General features: G+C 40.2%; 1 protein-coding gene across 4 annotated transcripts in view; it reads left to right on the top strand.

Moving 5' to 3' along the window:
* The window catches only part of LOC120552194 (chloride channel protein 2-like), a 90,663-nt gene that overhangs the window by 5,878 nt on the left and 63,582 nt on the right, over window positions 1-21,203 (top strand). For 2 of the 4 annotated variants that reach the window (XM_039790011.1, XM_039790001.1), the window contains exons 2-3: window positions 224-365; window positions 18,820-18,951. In XM_039790011.1, coding sequence (XP_039645945.1) covers window positions 224-365; window positions 18,820-18,951 — 274 coding nt within the window. Of the gene's footprint in view, window positions 1-223; window positions 366-18,819; window positions 18,952-20,803; window positions 21,037-21,203 lie in introns of those variants that run through there. The other 2 variants (XM_039790020.1, XM_039790030.1) reach the window with 2 other exon arrangements.

Genomic DNA, 21,203 nt, shown 5'->3' with positions numbered 1-21,203 from the left:
ATTCTTTTACCAACTCACTATACTCACATAGTGGCCATATTTGATTAGTGAAGAAGATGCTGAACCAGCAATAGGGTTGTTTAAATGCCAAATCAATTAATTTCTCTTTTGGAAAAAAATAACATAAAATAAATGTTCTCTGTGTTTTTGCTTGTGGGAAGGGCCTGTGGAATGTGTTTAGACATTGAATATTAAGCTAATAACCTTACTGTGTCGGTTTCAGAAGTATGGGAGCTACAGCGAGGACTTCGGGAAGTACACCAAAGAGGAGGCCGCTCGGCTGAGGGAGAGTGGGCAGAGACGATCTGTCAGCCGGACCCTCGACCCGCTGGAGTACGACAAGGGACGCTGTGCCAAGTGTCGCTGTAAGTTTCTTACCACAGGGTCAACGCTAAGACTGATGATCGGTTCAAATACATCCATTTAAAATGGAAACTAATCCTATCCCTAGACATAATTTCTATGAAATTATTATTCATTATTATCCAGCTCCTGTAATTTATGACACATGGTTTTAATGCTTCTGTATGGAACTGCAGCAACTCAAACTTTTCCACTTTTTGAATTAAAAAACAACAATTTAGGAGGAAGTTTGTAGAAAATCAAGAATAATTTTATTCTTGTAGGCAGTGTCAACATTTTACATTGTGATTTTCATTTCACAAAATATTGGTATAAACATGTTTAGTATAATTTTCCTGAATTAATAATATTTATCAATCTTAAGCCTACTGTTATTCCTGTTTTGTGGCTTTTTCGTGACATCCTATTTTCATTATATCGTGAAAACATGAAAATATAACATATCTACTAAGTTTTCATTATGTAAAAATATAATTCATCAGAATGAGTGTTTTATGTGGAATGGATATTGATCTAATTGCAGAAGGCAGGCACATCACTAACTAAAGAAATACTCAAATATCGCTCGGCCCTGGTGGACAGAGCCTATTTTAGTGCTTCCAAGAACCATCTTTATTTAATGTCTCTTTAGAATTATGGTAAAATAGCTCTCCATGAACCCTTTATGGTTCTGTATGATAAGAGATAAGATAAGATAAGAAGCCTTTATTGTCAATATATTACAATGAATACAACGAAATTGTGAATGCCCCTCCCAGCGGTGCTTTAAAGAAACTATGTTGCACACATCCATATATAACATATAAATCACACACACAGTCAACCACAGGCAACGTCGTATACCAACTTTCATCATAAAACAAGGGGAGGTAGGTTGTGATAGATAATAAATATATTGCACGGATCTTAATAATAATATAATATTTCACAGATCAGTAAAATGAATGTAAGAACCATAAAAAGAAGGTAGAAAGCATGGAATGTCTTAAATCAAGAAACCAGTTTGTGTTTTAAGGAATTAAGAAATGTGGATCATATTTTCAATGCCTAATTAAAATTATTATCTGTATGGGTACGATACCATGCTATGAATGAAAACTTTATTGAACAACAATCAACAAGAGGTGTTCAAAAGGATAAAAACACAATAAAGCCCAAAGGCTTGTTTCCATTGTGGTCCTTAAGATGGAAGGGGAATACAACACATGGACTAAAAACACTGAGGACAAAGGGGAAAGGGGTCAACTAATAATCAAAACAGACAAATAAAACAGATCTAAAACACAATGGAAAACAGGGACTAGATTCCCTGACAGACATACAGACACATAAACAGACAATACAGTACAAACAACAGTACGATATTCCTAGTACTTCAAGGATCTTTTAAGTTTGTTTATGGGCTTGTTAACCATTTTTTTATTGAAGAATTAAAATGAAAGTAAGAGGAGCTCAACAATTTAAGGTTGGAAGGTAAGCCATTTCACAAGACAGCTGCAGAGTATAGGAAAGAATACTTTCCCATACAGCTCTTAAAACAGCAGGGCCTGTAATCTGTGGAACTCCCCCTACTGGAATAGCTATGCATATCACTAATTTTTGAAAAATAATTACATAAATACTTGGGTGCCAGGTTATTTCTTATCTTATAGACTAAACACAGTTTAAGTTGGGAAACTCTCTCCTCCACTCTGAGCCACCTAAGACTGGAGAAATGGTCAGGGAGAAGATGAGTTCTAGGATGGAGTTTAAGAACCACTCTGATCAGTTTATTTTGACAGATCTGTAGCTTGTCTTTGAGGCTTTTAGTAATGCCTGTATACCAAGATGTACAGGCATAGTCAAGATGGCATTGAACAAGGGCATCAGCCAGGATTTTCAAGGTGTTACTATCTAAGAGGCTGGATATTCTTGCCAGGAAACCCTTAGTCCTTTGGCTTACCTTTGAGATAATTTTTTGGGCCATAAACTTCCCTGATAGTTTGTTTTCCAGTATACAGCCTAAGTAAGTGACCGCTTCCTTGGCCGTAATTTCAACATCATCTACGACTACCCTAAACCCCATAGACTTTTTCAGTTTAACTCTGGACCCAAAAAGAATTGACTCTGTTTTGCCCAGGTGGAGAGATAGCTTGTTGTCTGTTAACCAACCACTGAGGTTAAGGAGCTCTAAACTAAGCAACCTTTCCACCTCTGATTTCTCTTTATGAGAGACTAAAATAGCTGAATCATCTGCAAATAAAAATAAATTACAAGTTATAGCAGACGGCATATCATTAACATATAACAAAAAAAAGAGAGGACCCAAAATGCTCCCCTGGGGAACACCACACGTTAATTTAAGTGGTGAGGACAAGGTCTGCTCTGCTAAATAACTGTCTATTTGCTCATAAATGATCCTTTCAACAATTTTTGATATTGAACACAGGATAGATACAGGGCGGAAATTTCCAGGATCAGATTTAGGCCCCTTTTTATATAAAGTTATCACTCTTGCCACCTTAAATGTTTTTGGAAAATGGTTATTTTGAATGGATAAATTAATAAGATAGGTTATGACAGGAGTGATTATTTTAGCAGCATCTCTTAGAAATCTGGGAGCGGAGTTGTCAAGACCAGTAGCCTTAAAATGATTCAGGCCTTTAAGTTTTTGAAGTACTAGCTCCTCTGTTACTTGTTTGAAAAAAAAAGTGTTCTTCATAAAACTTATGTACCCTCTGTGGATCACTAAAAACACCAGAAGTAGATGGAAGCTTCTGCACCAGATTTTTTGCAATTGTTGTGAAGAAATTATTAAAAGTATCTGCGACCAATTTTTTATCATACAATATGGACCCATTAATATCTAGACCTATTTTACCTTGTTTTTGCTTAGGGTTCTCTTTCGTTCCCAAAGGCCTAAGAGTTGCCCACAATTTCTTGGGATCCTTTTTATGCTCCTCAATTTTAGACATAAAAAAATCCTCTTTTGCCTTATCCACCATTCGCTGTACCTTATTTCTAAGTATTTTATATTCATTAAAAAGAGCAGGCAGTTTGGTTTTTTTAAACTCACTTAAAGTTGTATTCCTCAAGGAAATAGTGTCCATGATATCATTGTTTATCCAAGGTTTAGATCTCTGTTTAATCCTGGTCTCTTTTAATGGAGCTATCTTGTCAAGTACTTCCAAGAAAATAGATTGAAAGCGATCCCATGCTACATCAACATCACATATGTTGGTAATTTCCAACCAGTTAATATTCTTTAGTATGTCCTGAAATTTGTTAACATCGTACCCTTTTAAACTTCTACTCTTCACAGATTTATGACATTTAATCTGAGCCCTCTTAACTTTCCTGGTACAGTAAGTTAAAAAATGGTCACTAATTCCATGCACAATGACACCACTTTGTAGGATTTTACATGTGTCAGATACCATGATATGGTCAATAGCAGTTTGGCTATGTTCCGTTATTCTGGGTGGAACATTAATTAATTGGATTAGACCATGCATTTTCAGGAAATCACAAAAGCCATTATACATTGGCCCTTCTGTAACAAGCTATCACACACTATCTCAATTCCGTACCTTCGCACTAGACTATTGTACTTATCATACCACATGTGGCAATAACGCATGTGGAGCAGTTAAAATTGGCCACATTTTTTAAAGGAAATGTTGTTTTTACGAGCTTTTCTGGCTCTAGAGTTCAAGGAATATCAATTTTGAAGACAGAGGCATAACACTATCTTCATTTTCATCAAATAAAATTAGCCTAGTGCAGTTTTTTACCATTACGTTTTTAAAACAGTTTTTCTTTCGGCCAGCATCTATTTCTTCACATCTACTCGACTTATCTGTGACATTTCAAATCAGTCAGTAATAAGGTGTGCCTTGGAACAGAGTGCATTGCAGTGCTAAAAAGGTCAGGAACAGTATTTCACTGAACGTTGTAGGTGTATTTTAATGCCGCGTTAACATACAGTACTGTAGTCTGAGCACCAGTCCACTAATTGGACAACTGCCACTGGGGCATTTCTAATGGGACTAAAACACTAAATGTCTCACATTTCACATCACACCGACAGCAGTAACTTTTAGGATTACATAGTGCATTATTTCTATATCTATTTAGCAGCCTGAACCATCTAAGGTGGGAATTTAGTTCTAAAGACACTTTGCTGGTCTTAAATGCAATTGCTGCTTTTGCTTTGGGAGCATGTTGGGCAGTACGATGGAAAGGAAAGGAGAAGAAATGCTGCAGCGCTGAACTAACATCATAACAACAATCCTTTGCTGTGGGTGCAGGGTGGATCCACGTGAACATGCCCCACCTTTCTCTTTGCAATGTTGGTAGTGATGATAATAATTGTGTGTTTGTGTCTTTGTGGTGTGTGTGTGTGTGTGTGTGTGTGTGTGTGTGTGTGTGTGTGTGTGTGTGTGTGTGTGTGTGTGTGTGTGTGTGTGTGTGTGTGTGTGTGTGTGTGTGTCAGATGATAATACGATTAAATAAGATTGTGTATAGTACACATACCAGGATAACACAGTAGGGGAAGTAGGGAATGTCACTCAGATGCATGTGGAAGACACACACAGTTGCCAGAGGATATCTACATCATCACACTAGCTTTGTTTCCCTCTCCTTCTGTTTTTTAGTCAGTCTCAGTGTCTTTCTTTCACCTTCTTTTCTTTCCTTTTACTCAATCCTAATTTTACTGAAAAAAACAGTGTGCATCTTGGTTTTATATTGGCAGTTCCCTCTTTTTCCTTCAAAGTGGAACTCCACCAATGTTACAGTTTTTTTCCAATTGCTAAAACACAATTGCTGAAAAAATTTGCAGAAATATTGTAAGGTGCTCACCTGTGGTCTTTTCATAGTGCTTACTTCCTGATTGAAGTGGTAACCATTAACCATTGAGGTGTTTGGCTAGGTGGCATGCATATTGGCCAATTAGCTCATGTAGTGTCTTTTTGAATGGAAGTGTTTTGAAATGGCAAACATGTGACTTTATGTCAGATTGTTGTCTTATGCAGAGAACCGTGTTTAGTGCATTTAAAAAGTGCCATTTTGAATTGCAAAATGTGTGTAAAGCAGAAATGTGTTTAGACTTTTGTAGACTTGAGAAGATGTTTTGCTCTCTGTGTGTCAGTTTCACTAGTTGTGCTATGCATGTCATTTTAGTGTGTTAGCAATTGGAAAAAAACTGTAATACATACATGTACATTAAAGGTGTTTGTGAGTTAAACCTTTTGTGTCTCCAGAGGCAGCTGTGTGAAGTCTGACTCAAGTGACATCACTTGAGGACATGTATCAGTGTCAGTTGGGGTGAAAAACATCAAGTTTGAAAATGAAAGAAATGTAGGCTTGTGAAGTTAGAAAGTGAGCTTACCAGACCTCTGAAGACCGCTCCTCAACTTTGCTTCAGAATCGAGGCTACATTAGCCACTGCTGCTAGCATGACACACACAAGTCTCCCACCCAGTGTGCGAAATACGGGGTGGTCCGGGGGGCTCGAACCCCCCTGATTAATCCATGAGACCCCCTGAAAGCCTCAAAAGCAAAATTTGAAGGAAATGTATTGTCACTAATGGTCACTAAAATGTTTTTAAGCTCACCTTGTCCAGTATTCAGAATTCAAAATATGTATTCACAAATATGTTCTATTTTACACTGTTTACACTGTAGGCCTATAGTGTGTAGAAAAGCAAAAAACGTTGCTACTCTCAGAAAAGGGACCGGGTTTACACCTCGCAGAAGAATGGATCAACGGGGATGTTACTTGCTCTGAAGCAAAGAGGCTACGAAAGAAGATATACAAACACAGGGACAGCCAGGCACACACAAGGTCAGTGGAAATAGCCCAGATGAAAGAGAAAGACACCCTCCCGAATTGTGATGATAGAAGTGATTGTTGTGCATAAGATGAGCATAGATACGCGTAGAGCATAGAACGTTACAATGTAGATTGATGTTAAAATGTATACAGGTTGGCAGGACGGTCTGAAATGTTTTGCACGATCTTTCGCTGGACGTTTTGGTGGTAAATGTGAGATGTTCGAGTCACACACGTCTCGTCTTCATATCAGAAACAAGGAAATTAATTTGGCGATGTACGTGTGACGTTAACCCGTTCTCACTCCTGCTTGGTCATTGGCTCTCAGAGTCACATACTGATACAAAGTCTGGAACGCGGTGATTGGTTTAAAATTGCGAGTTGCACCAAATTTACGTGATTGGCTGAATTCGCGCAAATTGGTGCGATTGCGAAATCCTGGAGGGACTGGGTTATGTAGGCCTTGTGGTTGGTTGTTAGCCTGGTTGACACCAGACCCTTCTCAGTTGTAACTGAGAGTGGGTCTGGGAAAGGTTCATTGACAGTTCATTTCCAAAGGGGCGTCACCAATAGATGCTGCTCAAATGCCTCTGGGCGCATTGGATAGTCCTTCAACCAATCAGACTAACGGTCCAGGTGACGCTGCGCTTCGGTAGCCGTCATGTTGAATGTAAATAAAAATCTGCTGGCCGTCGCTGCGCTATCGTCGTCACATTAAGCCCACCTCAACGGTTGTGATTGGTGTAAAGCCCGCCTCAGCGGTTGTGATTGGTGCCTCGATTTTGGAGACATTGGAAATGGGTTTGAATCAAGGGGGTAAGCTTCGCTTCAGAACTCGAGCCATCATGGCGCCATTTTGTTGCTAACTGGCCATCACCTCCTGTTAGCATTCCGCTTACCGCCATTTTTTTTTTACGTCACTTGACTGAGAATAACTTTACATCTGAAGCGTTTAAAGACTCGATTTGTCCATTGTTTAGTTCTAAAGAAACACAACAACGTATAAAAGGCTCCATTACCTTGTATCTCACGTTATGGCTCCGACGTTTTTGTAAAAATAGGCTAACGATTGTGTCACAACCAAGTGACTTACTGTCGCACAGTAGAGGAATTACCGTATAGTACAGGAGAAGCTCGCAGGCAGTTTCGACTTACATTAGCTGTTTAGGTTTAATTACTAATGTTAACTAGCATGTTAGTTAGCAATAATTAGCCTGTGCTTATGTTATCTCCTTACATGTACCTACACTCTCCGTCTCTGTAAGATTGGGAATGATTGAGATTTCTCTTGGCTAAGCTACCAGAACACTTACAACTTTCAGACACGTTGCTCACGTCACATTTACGCTGTCTCTGTCAGTTGGAGGCTGCGCAGTAAAGCTGGCCATCACCGGAAAAGTGCTTCTAATAGCCTTCACTGGTCTCCGTCCAGAGCAACGGGGTCTATTGATCCATTAATATATATGTCAATGGTTTGAATGGGCTCTTCGCCAGACTGACTTGCAATACAAATCTCAAATTTGCCGGAAGTTCGTCAGGGTTTACCCAGGCTAGTTGGTTGTGATCTTAGTGAAGCAGCCTAGCCTTAGAGTTGGAGAAGTTGGACTGTGTGTGTGTGTATGTGTGTGTGTGTGTGTGTGTGTGTGTGTGTGTGTGTGTGTGTGTGTGTGTGTGTGTGTGTGTGTGTGTGTGTGTGTGTGTGTGTGTGTGTGTGAGAGAGAGAGAGAGAGAGATTACGCGCCGATGTTTGGCTTGTTATAGGCTGTCTGTCAGCATCTGCCGTGGTGCTTTTTTTCAATTTGGGAGATGGCCTGTTTGCACGGTTAGGCGAACGTACTTTGTGTATGTGTTCAATGATGTATCTGTCTGATTGTATTTGCTGTAGATGGATGGTTAAATAATGTCACACGATCGGTAATACTGCAGGCTCTCATTTGCAAGTGCACTGATTGCGTGCCAGTCTCTGATAGGCTACCTGGCATTTATTCAGTTGTTTGCTCGGTAACACTTTACATGAAGGTATCGACATAATCGTGACACTTTCATAACTATGACATGACACTGTCATGAACGTGTCATAAACATTATAAACAAGTCATAAATGTTTATGACTTCTGTCATTAAGTGTCATTCGGTTTTTGTCATGACAAGATGACATTGTTTTTGGTTGTCTGGATTATGACAACTTGACATTAATCAAAGTGACATTACCAGAAGTTGTCTTGGTCATGACAAGTTGACATAAAATTTGTTTGGGATGTCTTTGTCATGACAACTTGACATTAACCAGGATAATATTACCAGAGGATGTCTTTGTCATGACAACTTGACATAATGTCATCCTATTTAATGTCAAGTTGTCTTAATAAGGACACTCCAAAGAAATTTAATGTCAAGTTGTCATGACCAAGACAACTTCTGGTAATGTCACTTTGATTTGTCATAATCAAGACAACCCAAACAATGTCAACTTGTCATGACAAAAACCAAATGACATCATGACTTGTTTATAACGTTTCTGATACGTTCAAGACAGTGTAATGTCATAGTTATGACAGTGTCATGTCACGATTATGTCGATACCTTCAAGTAAAGTGTTTGCTCTTGTAAGTGCACAAGATTGGTGCCAATTATTGTCATGTCTGCATTGTAATGCACAACTTTGCCTCTCCTTGTAATAAAACAACATGCATCCAAACAACTTTAGCTAATGCAACCTCCTATGTCAGTGTTGCTTTACGAATACTATAGCATATCGGATTATCAAAAATTGTTAAGTGTGTGTGTTGTCATATAGGCTATAGACTGATTGTCTTGGCTTGCATCCATGAAATATTGTAATGTTATGTTAAGGTTGGGTATCGTTTGGATTTTTACGATTCCGATGCCGAACCGGTACTTTTAAAATGATTCCGATTCCTAAACCAATTCTTGAAAAACAGAAAAAGTGTAATATGTTTACTAGCGATCACGTGCAGTGAATGATTAATATACTTTCATGTCTGTTTTGGTGAGCCCAGAGGGAAAATATGGCATTTTAAAAGAAGCCTACTTTTACGGTAGCTAGCTAACGGTAGAACTACAGAGAAAGTATGATATTTTTACATCCATTTTGGAGCGACAGAGGGAAAATATTTCAGTCGACACATTAAGTGTAACCGAAATGAGGAACCGAAATTTGCGTTCTAACCCGGTGCTGATTCCAACTAGTTGCGTAGGAAGGTTTCGGGACCAAACCCTAGTTATAGGCCTACTGCATATTGAGAAAATTTAGATTGGTATTGCGCAATAATCGGGAGATGGGGACCCACCCGAATATTGACAGGTATTTCGCACGCTGGTCCCACCGAACTGTCATCAGTCGAGTGCATTATGGGTAATGTAGGTGCATGGTTATGACAAGAAAGAAGAATGCATGGAATAAAAAAGACAATACCTCTGGTTCTACTGCATCGATTGTGATTTTTAAAATTGTCCATCATTAGTCTGACAATGCTAAATCAGTGGAGAACTTTTTTAATGGAACATGCACATACCAAAATAGAGACAGATAGAAAACAAAGACACAAAAACAAGAATGAGAGAATAAGAACAAATATGTACCCACCCAATCTGGGCAGCTGTAGTCATTATGAAAATCAAATCATTATCATAGGTAGTGACTTTGTACAAAGTACTGTAAGTGACTGTATAATATACATAATATGAACTACAATAAATCACATTTCTGTACATATACTGGACATCTACAGCAACTAAAAGAGAATGCAAAGCAAAACAATTTAGACAGGGGTGGCACCAGTATAACAGAACAGCCTGCAGCATACAGTCGTCATTTGAAATATGATCAACATAATGATGTTTTAGATTGTTCAGATTGGAATAACTGGATGATAAGCCTTAACTTCACCCGTTAATCAGGATGAGATCTCTTATAAACTGGTATGAACAGGAGTGATGACAGCAAGCAAAAACTGTATCAATGTTTCATATAGGCCTGTCTATTTCTTTTAAGAAATATGTGTAAATAGTGAGCCTACTTCAAGGAATAACAACCTGCCACCACGCTCCAGCTGATGGGGGAAAAGGAAACTGACAATTAAGCAATTTTTTTCAATGTGCAAGCAGTGAAGTAAAGATACTATCTGGTTGATTGCCATGTGTGACATTTGGAATGCCAAATATAGCTACCAAAGAAAAGGGCTGTAATTTGATATTAAAGACATCTGTTTGGGAAAACTGTCACACAGAAGCTTTAAAGCAGAGGAGTAAGGTTAGTTGGTTATTTGTCCCTGGGTATATTTCTACTACCGGGCATTATCCTTGTATTTCTGAATGATGAGAGATCAACACGACTGAATCAAGTCACTGCTGAAGTGCTGTTGAGCATGTAAGTAACTTTTTTCCTTTTGTGGAGCTGCCTGTTCTGTATAAATAGAGCTCCCTCTGCTGTAGAGAAGTGCTCAATGCACCCAGCTCATCCCAGCTAATCTCTCACTCTTCAGTCCTAAATGCTGCAGATGTTTGTGTATGTGTGTGTGTGTGTGTGTGTGTGTGTGTGTGTGTGTGTGTGTGTGTGTGTGTGTGTGTGTGTGTGTGTGTGTGTGTGTGTGTGTGTGTGTGTGTGTGTGTGTGTGTGTGTGTGTGTGTGAGTGAGTGAGTGAGTGTGTCCTCTGCTCTCATCTTGGTGATGAGTTTTGCTGTTGTTTCACTCCCAGCTGATGAGTCAGATCCCTCTCCCTCTTCCTCTTCCCATCCTTTTTTCAAGGATCATGCCACCAACACCCCAGGAATTGAATTGATTTGTCCCTCAGCAGGTAGCTTCAAGCAGAAGAGATTTGATCTAGATTGCACTGCGGCGACACACACTTTTCTCTCTGCAGGAGAAAAAGGCAAATATAAACACACACAGAGTGAGGGAAAGGCAGAAAAGAGGTGACTGGCTGAAAATATATGTAAATATTAAGTGACACATTCTTCTTCATTGCTGCTGTGGGTTTTTACTGCAGCTGCTGTGGGGGATGCTCACTCTCACTTACATACACACAAATACAGTATTCCCCTATTTAGATCAGCACAATCTCTATTATGTCTCACACATCTGTTATTTATATTTTTATAACTTTAATGTCTAATAACCATTTAACTTCCACATAGACACAGTAACAAAAACAGTAATGGTAGATCAAGGTAGGCTACATACTGCCCTACAAAGCCAAGATGCCGTAAATTAACGTATGACCAGAATCTGACTTGTTGTTGTTTTTTAACATATAATTGCAGGGTTCTTCCTGCATAGAGGAATTTTTGGCACCCCCCCAAAGAGGTTTTAGCCAGAGCCAAAGAAAAATCACTAGTGCCAAAATGATAAGAATTGAGAATGAAAATAGTGGTTTAAATCCTCGCCAATTCACCAAACAACCGTTTAACAAGCAGAATATAAATTTAAATGTGAGCGCTAATCTCAGTTTTACTACCCAGAGTCAGGCTGTGTCTGACTCTTCTGGTGATCTGTACTGGCAGTCGCATTAATTGGGGCTTTAGTTCCTCAAGCATAATAGACATGTTTGTTTATCAAATTCTCAAAGTCTCTCTAACATATCAGCAGTTTGAAGAAAACACTGCAGTGCTGGAGCCCAATATAACGTCTCGTAGAATGTATTCATTTAATTTGTAGCTTTTAACTGGTGACTTTTAAAGCTTGACTGGTTCTGCCCCTGCAGCTATACTCCACATCTATCATTCCCTTATGAGGCAGAGCCCAGTCGTGCATCATCAGCCAGGGCAACTTTGCCCTTTCAAAAGCTGTGGCAAAGCTCAGTGGATCTTTTTGCTTAAGTTCAGACAGTCAGAGTAACTTCTGAATCATCATTTAAAAGATGGAGGCTTGGAAATCCTGGAGGTAATTTCTTAAAGCTGCCTGACCTGCAGTTTTCTACCTGCAGTTAACGTGTCAGCTGGTGCAGTTTGCAACCACAATTTGCTGTTAAGTTTTTTAAATTTAAATCAGAAATTGTCTTTAGGACATAACCCTTCTGTGATTATGGTTACAATAATGTTAAGAGTACTTATGGTTGATCTGAGTGTTTTTCACTTAGTGAAAAGAGTTGCTGTAGAGCAAATGTTTAAAGGTGCAATATGTAATACTGACAGCTAGTGTTTAAAATAGTTACTGCAGTACAAATTCAAAATACTCCTCCCCAGACTCAAAGTTCACATTGGTTGCCAGGCTGAAACCGCAGCATCCAGGTTGCTAGACGCTTGTCTCACATAGCCAGACATTACTTAAAGGAACACGCCGACTTATTGGGAATTTAGCTTATTCACCGTAACCCCCAGAGTTAGACAAGTCGATACATACCCTTCTCATCTCCGTGCGTGCTGTAACGCTGTCTGACGGCTCCAGCATTAGCTTAGCCCAGGACAGATCCTGCAGGTAACTGGTTCCAACTAGCCTACTGCTCCGAATTGTGACAAAAGTGACAAAATAACGCCAACATGTTCCTGTTTACATGTTGTGATTTGTAGATTCACAGCGTGTACAAAAAACAACGTAACATGAGACACAGCCATCGTCTATCCATAAAACAAACCGGGAACTATATTCTCAGGCGGAAGAATATAGTACTTGGGGGGTGATATGCTCGCAGCAAGCCTGTCTGAGAATATAGTTCCCGGTTTGTTTACGGATAGAAGATGGCTGTTAGTCTCATATTACTTTTTTGTATTATGTACTCTAAAATCACAAAGTAAATAGTAACATCGTTTATGTTGACACTTATCACTGTGAGCAGTAGGATTACTGGAACCATTCACCTGCCTGTTCTGTTATGGGCTGATGTGCACGCTAGAGACGTCAGAGCAACGTACGAACACCTGAAAAAATGTATTTCTTTACCTGGGGGTTACTACTAAATAACATTCCAAATTAAGTCGGCGTGTTCCTTTAACAGCACAGCGGAGTAGCTAACGTTAGATGCTGGCTATATTGACAGTCATAAAAGCCCGTGCTCACGTGGAGCTCTGTACCCAACTGACAGGCACACTTTTTCAGCTAAGAATTACGGTAGGAACCGCTAAAAACACAGCAACCTTGCCGTACTCTCCACTCAACAGACAGACACACTTCTTCGGCTTAGAATTACTGTGAGAACCGCTAAAAATAACACTACCTTGTCGTTCTCTCCACCCAACAGAACACACTTTATTGGCTTAGAATTACAGCAAACAGCCGTGGCCCGCTTGCGTGGTCCTCGGCATGGTGGCGTAAGCCAGGACCAGTCGGGATCACTTTACTGGCTGTGTTGCAATTGTTTTTGCAAGTAAAGTTAAGGAACTCGGGTACTCTAGCTATATAATTCAATGTGAGTACACAAATGTTGTGTATTCACATTGTTGTGTCACTCACACTGATAAATTAGCGTGAAGCTAATGCTTACCTGTTCAGGAGGAAATTAGCTAACTCTGTGTCCTTTTGTGCTATAAGCTGTCTCCGTCTTTCAAATACATTTCCAATATTTACTCAGCGTTTGTTACGTCTCTGGTAATGCAACTGTTAGAAACATGCCGGGTTTTTTTTAGGTTGGGTAGAATTTATCTCCGTTGATCCTGTTAGTTTGTTTGCTGCATTCGTGGCTGTACTACTGTTACAGCTGTAGCACACTGGGTTTACGTTTTTACAGGTATATCTGGCAACCCGGCCTGGCTGTCAAACTGGGCAGTTGATAACAACACACAGGCCAAAACACAAACAGAAATTCCGTAACGGAACTGAAATTTCAAAAGGAGAAAATACTGGCATTAGCATGGTTGTCAAAAAAGATAGTATTTCAACTTAGCATGTTTCCTTAATATCTGATGACACATTGAGGTCATTTTTTGATTTATTACAGTAAATATATTACATATTGGACCTTTAACTGAAGTATATTCTGAGTTGTGTTGAGTTAAAGGCAAAATGTAGCCACATGATAGATCGTACCACTTTTGCTACCAGTTTTTATTAATTTATACTTTAAATGGTTAACTTCCTCCACAATGCAATTGCTTCTTCAACTGGGAACCATTTAACAAATGTAATTCCCCAGGTGTGTTGGTAATTGTGATCAGCTTTACTGTATGTAAATAGAGTAAAGAGTAATCACACGAAGGTCAAAGTCCCCATTGCTGTCCAACATTACGTTAAGTCTACTGTAACTCTGATTTTAAGTGATGTCACTTATATGTCATATCTATAGTAAGCAGTTCTAAAGATACAAATACCACATGGGACTGAATGGTCCAGTCGCTTTTTATGCTTTTTATACAGGACTCCCTACTGTGACTGGCCATGTTGAAAGAGCATTTTATTTGTGTTGGCATCAACAATGTTGCTTCTTTCACCCAGCCAGAACAAAGTGCATTGAACAGAAGAACAGAATAAGTGACCAGTTGACATTGCTATTTAGAAAGCTCTGTGCTGCTGCTAAAAATATCTAAATTTAACAAGGATTGCCAAGTATTTTCAGTAGTAAATGTGTCCACTTTTCAGTGGGCACTTTGTCACAAAATGTCAGATGGGTGGACTGCTGGGACCTGCTGGGTCAGGCCAGCTGTCTTCAGTGGTGGAAGAAATCAGATCTTTTACTTGAGTTATGTTATGAGCTGAAAAATGAGCCAAAATTATATTTATCACTCGTTTAATCTTTAACAATGTGTTGCATTTAATAAACTTAACATATTTTGTAAAACTCTAATCTGCAAAGTAACTAGTAACTCAGGCTGTCAAATAAATGTAATGGAGTAAAATGGACTATTTCCTTCTCAATTATAGTGAAGTGGAAAGCGGCATTACATTTATATACTTAAGTACCCACAATTGTACTGAAATACAGTACTTAAATAAATGTACTTAGGTACTTTCCACCACTGCCTGTCTTTTGTACATCAAAGGCTTTTTGTTATGTCCACTTTTCTGTCCCATTAGTGTCAATGAATTAAATTTGATTTATATAAGAATTGGTTTAGTGAAGGACTTCTTCCATTGACATGGCTGCTCATACAGGGAGTAAAACATTCTGGCCTCATAAGAGAAACTAGAGACTTCGAGCAGCAGAGCCCGATGTATGTTTACACCCACAATGCCTCCATTTGGAGACCATGAACTGAAAAACAAGTGGCACAAGAATGAACATACTGTGTTTTCACTGACTGTTGGCTGTTCAATCACCCAGAGTAGTCCTTTGGGAAAGCTTGTTTTTGTGTCATCTGGCCAACAGGGTGCAGCATAGAGCTTCACAGTGGAACATTCAGAAGCAGGTTGAAGGTAGAAGAGTGTGAGTAAAGACATGGACCTAGACGGAGTGTGTTCCTGGCTGTCCTCTCTTCTTCTGTGTGTGTGTGTGTGTGTGTGTTGTGTGTGTGTGTGTGTGTGTGTGTGTGTGTGTGTGTGTGTGTGTGTGTGTGTGTGTGTGTGTGTGTGTGTGTGTGCAGCATAACAAAGTCTGTTAAAGGAGCTCAGCCAAGAGAACGGGCATGAAAAATTAAGCTGACAAACTTGCGCTGACACACTCACACACACACACACACACACACACACACACACACACATTGCAGGAGTAAGGTAACTCAAAGTGATGCACCAATTCAAATCCCAGTCAAGCTTTATTTATCCACAGATGTGACTTAGTGATCTGATAGGGGTTGCTAAAGCAAATCTGCATCATTCCCATTGCTTCTTTTCCCCTCTCCTTTTCTTTTTTACTGTTTCATTCTCTGTCTGTCTTTGCAGTTTCTTCTCAGTTAAGTTGAACTTTTTTGGCCTTAATTTGTCGAAAAAGATTAAACGTAAAATACCATGTTTTTGTCATTTAATAAAAGAGAAACAAGGAGAAACATTCAGATCTTTTTCTTTCCCACCTCTGTCTCTCTCCCAGTTCACCTACACCGCTATGCTATTTAAAGGTGCTCTAAGCGATGTTGAGTGACGCCACTTCTTGTTGACGTTCAAAGTATTTTCAAACAAAACGAGGCTAGCTCGCCCCTCCCTCCTCCTCATCCCGTCCCCTCTCCCTCCCTTCCGTGCTTCCGCGCACTAACCCCCCCCCCCCCAAATCCTTCTTGTCGGTTATTGGCTGGAACGCTGGAAGACTGTTATGTTTGGTGGTGCAGGTTGGCCAGTTTGTTTTTTCCGTTAGTGGAGCCTGAGCTGTCTACAGAGACCGTGCTTTTTTACAGTGTGTTCAGGGGACAGGCAGATCGCGGATAGATAGATGTTTGCTGTATGTGACAAAAAAATTTGTAGCCTAAAAAATGCGTGACATCGCTTAGAGCACCTTTAATTGGTTCCAAGACACACACACACACATTTTGCTTTAGCATTTTGCTTCAACAGGTGTGATGTCAGCATGAGCTCAGCATGGCGCCACATGTTGCTATGGTGATCGACAGGCGCCTAGCGACCAATAGTGAATTACATGCTCTTATCTTCTTTCCTTCCTTCCTTTTCTTTCTTTTTCAACTTTTTTTTTGCTTTCCTTGTCTACTCTCCTCTCCTCTATTTGTCCTTATCTTCTCCCTTTCTTCCTCTCACTCACTTTCTCACTCATCTTTCTCCTGTCTATATTCTTCCACTCACCCATCATTGGTCATGTGAAAGCAGGCTTGAAATGGCAGAGCAAAGAAGCACCTGATGACCTGGGAATGGACACACATGTACACTTTGATACTTGTTAACCAATGACACTTCCCATGTTGCCACTTTGGTGACCTGCACGGGCTGCAGCTTCATGTGTGCACAATGTGTGCTTGTGTGTTGGAGCATGTGAGCTTGTAAGTGCATATGAGTGCAGTGCACCTGTGTGTGTGTGTGTGTGTGTGTGTGTGTGTGTGTGTGTGTGTGTGTGTGTGTGTGTGTGTGTGTGTGTGTGTGTGTGTCTGTGTATGTGTGTGTGTTAGAGAAAGATACTGAAGGAGATGAATGGTTCTGATTATGCAGTGCAACCTGCGGACAAGCATGATGATCAATATCTCCCTTCTTTTCTGCTGCTTAAGAACAGTTGAATGTACCATGGCCACACACACAGACACACAAGTAAGCAGGTTTTGCATCTGCATGCGGTGTGTGTGTCTGCAACAAAATACTTTTTGTTCCTCCCAGGATTGATGGTGCGTTTGTTTCTTTTCTCCACTTTCATTTGTATGAAATCATACACACACCACTAGTAACCTCAGGCTATATGACAATACATATATGTATACACTGTGTAAATGTGTCCTCCGGCACCTGGACTCCTCAGGATGCTACGCCAGGATCCTGGTTGTGGATTTCAGCTCTGCCTTCAACACCATCCTCTCGGTTCTGCTACAGGACAAGCTGACCCAGCTGCATGTGCCTGACTCCACCTGCAGGTGGATCACAGACTTCCTGTCTCACAGGAAGCAGCGTGTGAAGCTGAGGAAACACGTCCCCTGACACCGCTTCCCCTCAAGGCTGTGTCCTTTCCTCTCTGCTCTTCTCCCTAATTAATACTAGTTTAAATGGAGTGGTTCATCTTAAAGGAAATTTCTCTCTACACTTAAAGGTCCTATGACATGCTGCTTTTTGGATGCTTTTATATAGGCCTTAGTGGTCCCCTCTTACTGTATCTGAAGTCTATTTCCCGAAATTCAGCCTTTGTGCAGAATTACAGCCACTAGAGCCAGTCCCACAATGACCTTTCTTTAGGATGTGCCATTTCTGTGTCTGTAGCTTTAAATGCTATTGAGGAGGAGAGAGGGGGGGCAAGGTGGAGGGTGGGGGTGCGGCCTTGACCAAATGCCATGCTTTGCTTGTTTGAAAGCCATGATGTCTCTCTCTTTCTCATGGGCAGGCCAAATTCTCTGATCGGGCAAAGCAGAGAAAGGGGAGGTAACCTTTCCCCTTATGATGTCATAAAGGGAAGATTCTAGATTGGCCCATCGGAGCTTTAATTTTCTCAAAGGCAGAGCAGGAAACCCAGGGCTCGGTTTACACCTATCACCATTTCTAGCCACTGGGGGACCATAGGCAGGCTGGGGAAATTCTTATTAATGTTAAAAAACTTCATAAAGTGAAATGTTCATGCCATGGGACCTTTAACACAACTAATCTCAAATGACAGTCTTAGACCTCTGTCTCTATTTTCCCCATAATTAGTATCAAACATAGTTAGTAACATAGAACCTTCAGTGTTGCCAAGCTCTTTCATTCCCATAGTTTCTTTGTTTTCAGTTTCATGGGTGGTGTATGTGTGTGTGCACTCTAGTTTGATCACATTGTTCACCCATCCATCATGTATCAGACACCACTGAGTAAATTTGGGGGAGAAATTATAGATTTTACCATTTTCAAAAATGTGTTGACTCCACTATGGGGGTTACTGCTACTCATCAAAACAAAGTAAAACGGTATTCAGGATTGAGTGGATTATTGGGCAGCAACATCTTTACTGTTGCTCCGCATTTCAAAAGCTGTTGGATGGAAACACAGCAACTGTTGTTGGTCAGTGTTTCCAAGATTGGCTAATAGATCCAATAATGTTTGCACTGTCCAAACCTCAGTGCCAATTCCTGGGTAATGTAGTTGTAGTGTGTGTTTTTGTAGTCCACTAACATGTTATGTTGTGTTCTTGCCATCTCTGCAGTCTGCACGGTTCGCTGTCTGAAGGTCCTGATCTCATTTGTCGGGGAGGACTGGATCTTCCTCATCCTGCTGGGACTCCTCATGGCCCTGGTCAGCTGGGTGATGGACTTTGGCATCAACAGCTGTCTATATGGTGAGGCAAGAGGGGAGGGAGGGATTAGATTTTGTACTTTTGGCAAAAAGAGTGTCAACAAACGAGGAGGAGGAAAATGCGGGTCCTTTCAAAAGTACAGGATGCATAGTTAGAAACAAGGAGGGAATAAGTTATTTATGATGGATGTGGATGGATCCAGACAGGGAGGAAAGGATAGAAGGTTGGAGAATAACAAGGAGGGAAAAGATGCAAGGGTAAATTTTATTTATGAAAGTTCCCATATTGTAGTGAGATTGTCTATTTTGATTATAAACAGGTCAAGGTCTATATTACTACTGTGAAAGTATCCAATGCTCCATCCACAGAGAAATGCACAGAGCCCAGAAAGGGTGCCTTTAAATGACTTCCATACGGTTGTGATGTCGCAACTATACGATATAAAGGTAAATGGGTGACGCTACTTTGCTACTGTGCCGTCACAGTCATTCCCTGTATGCAATGACGGTAAAGACGCTGACAAATCAGAGCAAATTGGGCTTTTTCGGGAGGGGGGCTTAAAGAGACAGGTGCCAGTTATACTTGTTAGTGTGTAGTTTTGTACAAATCTGTCCACTCCTTTTGTTGACTTAAGGTGTCATTAGAACCTGCAGTTTTCTCAGATTAATTTCATTCAACTGGAGAAACAAGCCATCCAACATGTTTTTATTGCAGTGAATTCTGGAAGATAAACTCTGGAGACAACTGTATAACATTGCAATGAAAAGGGTTGTTTTTGAATGATCTGGCCCAACAGGAGCTCGTTAATAGAGCTATATTGTATTTAGGATTGAGCCTTTGGGACAACCACTGGAAGTTAGTGCAGAATATATCAATTTGTTGCCTATGGTGACTAAACACATTTATTAAAGGGGTAGAAGCAAGGGGGAGGCTCAAAGGAAATTAAGATAGTTAGGGGAGGATAGGAGAAGTTAGCGGAACAAGTGAGGGAAAGGAAGGAATAAAGGAAGCAGGGAGTGAGAAAGAAGCAGTCAAGGTGGATCAAGGGATGGATGGAAGGCCTCTTATGGCATTAATCATCCAGGGAGGAAATGATGTGAACGGGTGATTTTAGTCAACTCTACATTCCAGGAAGAGGAAGGTAGATGTCTTAAAAGGAAGGAAGTTGTAAGAGCTGATCTGAAGTTTATGGTGTAGGCCTACACTTTTAATTGGATACAGAACATGACTAACCACCTGCAAAAAATAATTTAGTTTGAGCAAATAAACACCTATTCCGTGCTCAATAAATGTATTTTCCTGTTTACTATTATCCATATAAATTTGCGATAATAACCCCTCTCACGCAGTTTACTCAAGTCATGTGCCCTCTAAAAAACTCTCTGCGCGCAGTCAGACGCTGCTGTGCTCCGGTCACGTCTCCCTCTCTCTCAACTTCTTCACTCTGTGCGCGCTCAACGCTGACACACTCGTTCAAATTTTCATATTGTTACAAGTGTGCCACAAACTTTTCGGAGTCGGAGAATTAAAGGTCAATTCTGATTGGCTGTTCGTCTCACTAGTAGCAGTATGTCTTTCTCTATCACTCTGGTAGCAGTAAACACAAATCTACGGGAGAACAGTCTTCGACATAATACGGATCCCCATAATAATGGAGCTGTTCTAACGTTCTAACGTTACTGGATTAAAACACATTTCGATCAGTATTTTTTATTATTGACTTATAATATTTTTATTTATTATAATGCCGTTGTTTTGTTTGACTCATATATCCTTGTGGTATACGTGCAGTTTAGTGTCCCAAATTCCCCATACAATGCCCTTAATTAATTATGAACCTGCCAAACCACCTGTGCTACCCTAATCCTAACCCTAACCTTAACCTGTCTCAAATAAGACCCTCATCAGTTTTTGCAAAATAATTTGGGACACTAAACTGCACGTAAGCCTATCCTTGTGTGATATTAACATTAGTTTGACTCATCCTTCACAAGCAATGTAAAGTTAGCACAGCAGTGGAGCATATACGGTCTATGCAGCCGACATGTCATGAACAGGCCTCGCAGCGCTGTGGGGACTGGAGACTGAACAGCAATAGCTACATGTCACACTATAGTCACATCACATGTAAGTAGTTTTTAATACTTGGGTTACATAGTTACCGTGTTTTATTAACCTTTATTCTGTTGATATATTAGCTTGCAAAGGAGCTAGCTAGCTATCCGTTGCTAACGCTAATTTATCTCAAAAAGCAGAAACGTTGACTAACTACTACCAAGATATGGCTACACTGG

The sequence above is a fragment of the Perca fluviatilis genome, chromosome 2 (genome assembly GCF_010015445.1).
Source record: "Perca fluviatilis chromosome 2, GENO_Pfluv_1.0, whole genome shotgun sequence".
NCBI classification, from domain to species: Eukaryota; Metazoa; Chordata; class Actinopteri; order Perciformes; family Percidae; genus Perca; species Perca fluviatilis.
The sequence above is the reverse complement of the archived record's forward strand: the minus strand, read 5'-3'. Positions and strand labels throughout refer to the sequence as shown.